The sequence below is a fragment of the Salvelinus fontinalis genome, chromosome 8 (genome assembly GCF_029448725.1).
Source record: "Salvelinus fontinalis isolate EN_2023a chromosome 8, ASM2944872v1, whole genome shotgun sequence".
In the NCBI taxonomy this organism is placed as follows: domain Eukaryota; kingdom Metazoa; phylum Chordata; class Actinopteri; order Salmoniformes; family Salmonidae; genus Salvelinus; species Salvelinus fontinalis.
Genome location: NC_074672.1, coordinates 46,560,026 through 46,569,774, shown reverse-complemented (window position 1 = coordinate 46,569,774; position 9,749 = coordinate 46,560,026). Strand labels below are relative to the sequence as shown.

General features: G+C 41.3%; 1 protein-coding gene across 1 annotated transcript in view; it reads left to right on the top strand.

Annotated features, from left to right (window-relative positions):
* The window catches only part of LOC129861510 (laminin subunit alpha-5-like), a 155,113-nt gene that overhangs the window by 56,877 nt on the left and 88,487 nt on the right, over window positions 1-9,749 (top strand). The window contains exons 30-33 of the mRNA XM_055932887.1: window positions 2,144-2,283; window positions 2,497-2,612; window positions 5,218-5,429; window positions 7,852-8,053. Coding sequence (XP_055788862.1) covers window positions 2,144-2,283; window positions 2,497-2,612; window positions 5,218-5,429; window positions 7,852-8,053 — 670 coding nt within the window. The remainder of the gene's footprint in view (window positions 1-2,143; window positions 2,284-2,496; window positions 2,613-5,217; window positions 5,430-7,851; window positions 8,054-9,749) is intronic.

Genomic DNA, 9,749 nt, shown 5'->3' with positions numbered 1-9,749 from the left:
TAAAGACACACATTACACCACCTTGAATATCTCTCTATATCAATAGTAATACTATCACTGTTAACCTAGCGGAACCCCCCCCCCCCCCCCCACACACATTCCACTGAAAAGGCAGCGCGTGAAATTCAAAAACTATTTTTTTTAAATATTTAACTTTCACACATTAACAAGTCCAATACAGCAAATGAAAGATAAACATCTTGTGAATCCAGCCAACATGTCCGATTTTTTAAATGTTTTACTGCGAAAACACCACATATATTTATGTTAGCTCACCACCAAATACAAAAAAGCACAGACATTTCTTTCACAGCACAGGTAGCTTGCACAAAACCCCCAAATAGAGATAGAATTAGTCACTAACCAAGAAACAACTTCATCAGATGACAGTCTTATAACATGTTATAGAATAAATCTATGTTTTGTTTGAAAAATGTGCATATTTCAGGTATAAATCATTGCAGCTACAATCACAAATAGCACCGAAGCAGCAAGAATAACTACAGAGAGCAACGTGAAATACCTAAATACTCATCATAAAACATTTATGAAAAATACATGGTGTACAGCAAATGAAAGACAGGCATCTTGTGAATCCAGCCAATATTTCAGATTTTTTAAGTGTTTTACAGCGAAAACACAATATAGCATTATATTAGCTTACCACAATAGCCAAACACACAACCGCATTCATTCACCGCAAAGGTAGCGATCGCAAAAAAACAGCAAAAGATATAAAATGATTCACTAACCTTGACAAACTTCATCAGATGACAGTCCTATAACATCGTGTTACACAATACATATATGTTTTGTTCGAAAATGTGCATATTTAGCGGTACAAATCGTGGTTTTACAATATGAATACGTAGCCAAACTGCACAAAATTATCCGGATATATTTCTGACACTCACCTAATCTGACCAAAGAACTCATCATAAACTTTACTAAAAAATACATGTTGGACAGCAAATGAAAGATACACTAGTTCTTAATGCAATCGCCGTGTTAGAATTCTAAAAATAACTTTAGTACGACATACAGCTTACGTTATAGCGAGACAGCGCCTGCAATGAGGGCGGAAAATAGTACTAAACATTTTCCACAGAAATACGAAATAACATCATAAATGGTTCCTACTTTAGCTGAGCTTCCATCAGAATCTTGTACAAGGAGTCCTTTGTCCAGAATAAATCGTTGTTTGGTTTTAGAATGTCCTCTTCTCCTGTCGAATTAGCAACCAAAGCTAGCCAAGTGGCGCAAAGTTGTCCATCTTCACCAAATGCAGAGAACGGAAAATGCCAAAACTCCCGATAAACGTTCAATAATCTGATAAAACTATATTGAAAAACATACTTTACGATGATATCACATTTATCAAATAAAATCAAAGCCGGAGATATTAGCCGTCAATAGCGAAAGCTTTTCAGAAGGCAATCCAGGGTTCCTTCCCGCGCCTTGCTGAACAAAGGAAATTTGGGGTCACGTCATTCCAAGAGCTCTTGTTCGACCTCAGATCAAGCTAGACACCCCATTCCACCTCCCACTGCCTGTTGACATCTAGTGGAAGGCGTATGAAGTGCATGTATATCCATAGATTTCAAGCAAATGAATAGGAAGGCCCTGGAACAGAGCCTCGATTTCAGATTTTTCACTTCCTGACAGGAAGTTTGCTGCAAAATGAGTTCTGTTTTACTCACAGATATAATTCAAACTGTTTTAGAAACAATGCATATTGTGCGATCTAGAATAGAGTACGAGGCCGTTTAAATTGGGCACAATTTTTTCCCACAGTGAAAATAGCGCCTCCTATCCCAAAGAAGTTTTAAAGGATTATTAAAGGACTTGATCACAATCCATAAATAAGCAAAATTCAGAAAGCAGGAAAAGTGACAGAAAATCACAAATATCTTTTGACAGTTAAATTTTTTTACTTTTGACAGATGAATTTGAATCTTTTGACAGTTGAATTTCAATCTTTTGACAGTTGAATTTGAATCTTTTGACAGTGAAATTTAAATATTTTGACAGTTGAATTTCAATCTTTTGACAGTTTAATTTTTTACTTTTGACAGATGAATTTGAATCTTTTGACAGTTGAATTTCAACCTTTTGTAATCTTTTTGTAATCTCCATCCTCCAGGCCATGCCAACGCCTCCTTCTGTCCCCATGGTTACGGTTGCCGTAGCGTTCTGGTCTCGGAGAACCAGATCATTCTGGACGTGACGGACAACGAGATCTTCCTGACTGTCCAGGTCCCTGACGGAAAAACACTCTGGCTGGTGAGTTAGTCTAGAAACTTTTTTTTAAAGTGAAAGACAAGCGAAGATTAAAATGAATCCATAGAGTTTATGGTTGTTGTCCATTTCATTTCAGTTGTCTGTTTGCAGAGCTAAACACCTATTTCAGTACAGAGCACTGCCAAGTGTAGATAGAGGTGTATAAAGACTGGGAAGTTCTAACAACATGTCTGTCTGTCTGTCTGTCTGTCTCAGGACTATGTTCTGGTGGTGCCAGAGAGCAGCTACAGTTCCAGTTACCTGTCTGAACAGCCTCTGGACAAATCATATGACTTCATCAGCAACTGTGGACAGAACAGCTTCTACATCAAGTGAGTTTACTGTACAGCATGTCTGTGTCTATATTGATGTTAAAAATACAAAATAAAGGTAATAAAAGCTACATTATTTGTTGTGGCTGAGAATATAAACTTGCTCAAGTGTAATTTCAGCACCCAGAACCAAATCTCACCTGGTCAGTAGCTGGACAGCTAATCATCTGTCACAAGAGACAAACTACAGACTAACTAGAGACTAACTAGAGACTAACTACAGACTAACTACAGACTAACTAGAGACTAACTACAGACTAACTACAGACTAACTAGAGACTAACTACAGACTAAGCATAGACTAACTACAGACTAACTACAGACTAACTACACTAACTAGAGACTAACTACCGACTGACTAGAGACTAACTACAGACTAACTACAGACTAACTACAGACTAACTACAGACTAACTATAGACTAACTAGCGACTAACTACAGACCAACTAGAGACTAAATAGAGACTAACTACACTAACTACAGACTAAATAGAGACTAACTACACTAACTGGAGACTAAAAGAGACTAACTACAGACTAACTACAAACTAACTACAGACTAACTACACTAACTACACTAACTACAGACTAACAAAATACTAGAGACAAACTACACTAACTAAAGACTAACTACAGACCAACTACAGACTAACTACCCAACTAGAGACTAAATAGAGACTAACTACAGACTAATTAAAGACTAACTACAGACTAACTACAGACTAACTACAGACTAACTACACTAACTAGAGACTAACTACTGACGAACTACAAACTAACTACAAACTAACTAGAAACTAACTACACTAACTACAGACTAACTACAGACTAACTAGAGACTAACCACAGACTAACTAGAGACTAACTAGAGACTAACTAGAGACTAACTAGAGACCAACTACAGACCAACTACAGACCAACTAGAGACTAACTAGAGACTAACTACAGACTAACTACAGACTAACTACAGACTAACTAGAGACTAACTACAGATTAACTACAGACTAACTAGTGACTAACTACAGACTAACTAGAGACTAACCACAGACTAACCACAGACCAACTACAGACTAACTAGAGACTAACTACAGACTAACTACACTAACTAGAGACTAACTACCAACTGACTACAGACTAACTACCAATGAACTACATACTAACTACAGACTAGCTACCGGCTAACTACAGACTAACTATAGACTAACTAGCGACTAACTACAGACTAACTAGAGACCAACTACAGCCCAACTACAGACCAACTAGAGACTAACTAGAGACTAACTACACTAACTACAGACTAAATAGAGACTAACTACACTAACTGGAGACTAAAAAGAGACTAACTACAGACTAACTACAAACTAACTACAGACTAACTACACTAACTACACTAACTACAGACTAACTACAGACTAACAAAATACTAGAGACAAACTACACTAACTAGAGACTAACTACACACTAACTACAGACTAACTACAGACTAACTACCCTAACTAGAGACTAACTACAGACTAATTAAAGACTAACTACAGACTAACTACACTAACTAGAGACTAACTACTGACGAACTACAAACTAACTAGAAACGAACTACACTAACTAGAGACCAAAAAGAGTCTAACTACAGACTAACTACAGACTAACTAGATACAAACTACACAAACTAAAGACTAACTACAGACTAACAACACTAACTAGAGACTAACTACAGACTAACTACAGACTAACTACACTAACTAGAGACTAAATAGAGACTAAATAGAGACTAACTACACTAACTACAGACTAATTAAGGACTAACTACAGACTAGCTACAGCCTAACTAGAGACTAGCTACTGACTAACTACAGACTAACTACACTAACTAGAGACTACATACTAATTACGGACAAACTAGAAGCGAACTACACTAACTAAAGACTAACTAGAGACTAACTACAGACTAACTACAGACTAACTACAGACTAACTACACTAACTAGAGACTAAATAGAGACTAACTACAGACTAATTAAAGACTAACTACAGACTAACTACAGACTAACTATAGACTAACTACACTAACTAGAGACTAACTACAGACTAACTAGAAACTAACTACAGACTAACTACACTAACTAGAGACTAACTACAGATGAACTACAGACTAACTAGAGACTAACTACACTAACTAGAGACCAAAAAGAGTCTAACTACAGACTAACTACAGACGAACTAGAGACAAACTACACAAACGAAAGACCTGTAGACATAACTAACTACAAACTTACTACAGACTAACTACACTAACTACAGACTAACTACAGACAAACCACACTAACTAGAGACTAACTAGAGACTAACTAGAGACTAACTAGAGACTAACTAGAGACTAACTACACTAACTATAGAGTAACTATAGAGTAACTAGAGACTAACTAGAGACTAAATAGAGACTAAATAGAGACTAAATAGAGACTAACTAGAGACTAACTAAACTAACTAGAGACTAAGTAGAGACTAACTAGAGACTAACTACACTAACTAGAGACTAACTAGCTCAAATGTGAATACCTCTCCTCTCTCTCTCCCTGCTCTCTCTCCACCCCCCCTCCCTCTCTCCAGTCCTGCCACAGCCTCTCCATTCTGTCGTAGTTCAGCCATCTCTCTCTCTGCGTTCTTCAACAACGGTGCCATGCCCTGCGGGTGCCATGAGGTGGGTGCGGACAGCGATACCTGTGAACCCTTCGGTGGGCAGTGCCAGTGTAGACCTAACGTCATCGGCAGGGACTGCTCACAGTGTGCCACGGGCTACTGGGGATTCCCCAACTGTAAACGTGAGTCACTACAATACAAGGCCTGGCTGAGATTGGGAGGAGACTGGGATGAGGGAGGAGGCTGGGATGAGGGAGGAGACTGGGGTAAGGGAGGAGACTGGGATAAGGGAGGAGACTGGGATAAGGGAGGAGACTGGGATAAGGGAGGAGACTGGGATACAGGAGGAGCCTGGGATAGGGGAGGAGACTGGGATAAGGGAGGAGACTCGGATAAGGGCGAGACTGAGGAACCGGGGATAAGGGAGGAGACTGGGATAAGGGAGGAGACTGGGATAAGGGAGGAGTATGGGATAAGGGAGAAGACTGGGATACAGGAGGAGCCTGGGATAAGGGGGGAGACTGGGATAAGGGAGGAGACTGGGATAAGGGAGGAGACTGGGATAATGGAGGAGACTGGGATAAGGGAGGAGACTGGGATAAGGGAGGAGACTGAGGAGACTGGGATAAGGGAGGATACTGGGATAAGGGAGGAAACTGGGATAAGGGAGGAGACTGGGATACAGGAGGAGCCTGGGATAGGGGAGGAGACTGGGATAAGGGAGGAGACTGGGATACAGGAGGAGCCTGGGATAAGGGAGGAGACTGGGATAAGGGAGGAGACTGGGATAAGGGAGGAGACTGGGATACAGGAGGAGCCTGGGATAAGGGAGGAGACTGGGATAAGGGAGGAGACTGGGATACAGGAGGAGCCTGGGATAAGGGAGGAGACTGGGATAAGGGAGGAGACTGGGATAAGGGAGGAGACTGGGATACAGGAGGAGCCTGGGATAAGGTAGGAGACTGGGATAAGGGAGGAGACTGGGATACAGGAGGAGCCTGGGATAAGGGAGGAGCCTGGGATAAGGGAGGAGACTGGGATAAGGGAGGAGCCTGGGATAAGGGAGGAGATTGGGATAAGGGAGGAGACTGGGATAAGGGAGGAGCCTGGGATAAGAGAGGAGACTGGGATAAGGGAGGAGACTGGGATAAGGGAGGAGACTGGGATAAGGGAGGAGACTGGGATAAGGGAGGAGACTAGGATAAGGGAGGAGCCTGGGATAAGGGAGGAGACTGGGATAAGGGAGGAGACTAGGATACAAGAGGAGCCTGGGATACAAGAGGAGCCTGGGATAAGGGAGGAGACTGGGACAAGGGAGGAGCCTGGGTGTGTCGGTTTAAGTTTGTGTGTGTGTGTGTGTGTGTGTGTGTGTGTGTGTGTGTGTGTGTGTGTGTGTGTGTGTGTGTGTGTGTGTGTGTGTGTGTGTGTGTACTGTACAGTCTATGTGTACTGTCTGTGTGTACTATACTGTCTGTGTGTACTATACTGTCTGTGTGTATTGTCTGTGTGTACTATACTGTCTTTGTGTACTGTACTGTCTATGTGTACTGTCTGTGTGTACTATACTGTCTATGTGTACTGTCTATGTGTACTGTCTGTGTGTACTATACTGTCTGTGTGTATTGTCTGTGTGTACTATACTGTCTATGTGTACTATACTGTCTGTGTGTACTATACTGTCTGTGTGTATTGTCTGTGTGTACTATACTGTCTTTGTGTACTATACTGTCTATGTGTACTGTCTGTGTGTACTATACTGTCTGTGTGTACTGTCTATGTGTACTGTCTGTGTGTACTATACTGTCTGTGTGTATTGTCTGTGTGTACTATACTGTATATGTGTACTGTCTGTGTGTACTATACTGTCTGTGTGTATTGTCTGTGTGTACTATACTGTCTTTGTGTACTGTACTGTCTATGTGTACTGTCTGTGTGTACTATACTGTCTGTGTGTACTGTCTATGTGTACTGTCTGTGTGTACTATACTGTCTGTGTGTATTGTCTGTGTGTACTATACTGTCTGTGTGTATTGTCTGTGTGTACTATACTGTCTATGTGTACTATACTGTCTGTGTGTACTATACTGTCTGTGTGTATTGTCTGTGTGTACTATACTGTCTTTGTGTACTATACTGTCTATGTGTACTGTCTGTGTGTACTATACTGTCTGTGTGTACTGTCTATGTGTACTGTCTGTGTGTACTATACTGTCTGTGTGTATTGTCTGTGTGTACTATACTGTATATGTGTACTGTCTGTGTGTACTATACTGTCTGTGTGTATTGTCTGTGTGTACTATACTGTCTGTGTGTATTGTCTGTGTGTACTATACTGTCTTTGTGTACTATACTGTCCATGTGTACTGTCTGTGTGTACTATACTGTCTGTGGGTATTGTCTGTGTGTACTATACTGTCTTTGTGTACTATACTGTCTATGTGTACTGTCTGTGTGTACTATACTGTCTTTGTGTACTATACTGTCTGAGTCTTCCTCACTTCTCAGTGTGTGAGTCTAATGTGTATGACATGTCAGTGTACATATCTGTGGTATTGTGTGTGTTTACAGGTATGATTGAATGTAATCTCTCCTCTACTCCCGCAGCGTGTCAGTGTGGTACACGGCTGTGTGAGCCGGTGACTGGAGACTGTATCTGCCCACCGAGGACCCTGCTCCCAGAGTGTATCCAGTGTGAGCCCCGGACGTTCGGCTGTCATCCTCTGGTCGGCTGTGAGGTCTGCAACTGCTCCCGTCCTGGAGTCACTGCCCTCGACGTCAGCTGTGACACCGACAGCGGACAGTGCAGGTACGAGACTGGGTTAGCCCCGACTGAGCTAAAAGGCTAATGTTCTGATGTTGTGTAGGATATTCAATACAGGTAAAGACCACTCTGGGTTTGACAATGGAGTCGTATGTGCTTCATAAGACTAGTGTTAGGGCCCTGCTGAGTAAAAGCCTAGATATTCGCTTTTTTGGGGGTATATAACAGAAGTCCTCCGGTCCTCCGGGTCTCACACAAGCATGGTTCAACCGCGGTACTTTCCTAAAAACACCAAAAAAGGAAGTTTATTTCTCTGTACTCATCGGAGGTTTTTCTGAGACATTCTCTGACTTCTGTCATATTTACTCAACTCCACTTGCCAAATGGTGAGTCTTTGCCTTCAAGGCCAGCTCTAAAATTAGACCTGCAGATAAAGAACCGTCATTTATGTCCGCTCGTTATTCTGCCAGGGATATAGATAGTAGTGGCTGGACCGGGTTGGTATTGTGTTGTGCTCTGAAATGCCAATGTGATGTGGAAGGTGACAAACTAGGCCACTTGTAGAGAGCGCAAACTGTGACTTCAGAATGTTGCTGGTCAAGAGATACAGGTAGAATGGAGATTACACCGTTAAAGGTTGTGGTTTGAGGAACAGTTTGAGGAACAGTTTGAGGTTACACCGTTTGAGGTTACAGTTTGGTTACACAGTCTGAGGTTACAGTTTGTGGAACAGTTTGAGGAACAGTTTGAGGTTACACCGTTTGAGGTTACAGTTTGGTTACACAGTCTGAGGTTACAGTTTGTGGAACAATTTGAGGTTACAGTTTGTGGAACAGTTTGAGGTTACAGTTTGGTTACACAGTCTGAGGTTACAGTTTGTGGAACAGTTTGAGGAACAGTTTGGTTACACCGTTTGAGGTTACAGTTTGGTTACACAGTTTGAGGAACAGTTTGGTTACATCGTTTGAGATTACACAGTTTGAGGAACAGTTTGAGGTTACACAGTTTGAGGAACAGTTTGAGGAACAGTTTGAGGAACAGTTTGGTTACACCGTTAAAGGTTGTGGTTTGAGGAACAGTTTGAGGAACAGTTTGGTTACACCGTTAAAGGTTGTGGTTTGAGGAACAGTTTGAGGTTACAGTTTGGTTACACCGTTTGAGATTACACAGTTTGAGGTTACACAGTTTGAGGAACAGTTTGAGGTTATAGTTTGAGGTTACACAGTTTGAGGTTACACAGTTTGAGGAACAGTTTGAGGTTACACAGTTTGAGGTTACACAGTTTGAGGTTACACAGTTTGAGGTTACACAGTTTGAGGTTACACAGTTTGAGGTTACACAGTTTGAGGAACAGTTTGAGGAACAGTTTGAGGTTACACAGTTTGAGGAACAAATTGAGATTACACAGTTTGAGGAACAGTTTGAGGTTATAGTTTGAGGTTATAGTTTGAGGTTACACAGTTTGAGGTTACACAGTTTGAGGAACAGTTTGAGGAACAGTTTGAGGAACAGTTTGAGGTTACACAGTTTAAGGTTACACAGTTTGAGGTTACACAGTTTGAGGTTACACAGTTTGAGGTTACACAGTTTGAGGTTACACAGTTTGAGGTTACACAGTTTGAGGTTACAGTTTGGTTACATCGTTTGAGGTCACACAGTTTGACGAACAGTTTGAGGTTACACAGTTTGAGGAACAGTTTGAGGTTACAATTTGAGGTTATAGTTTGAGGTCACACAGAGA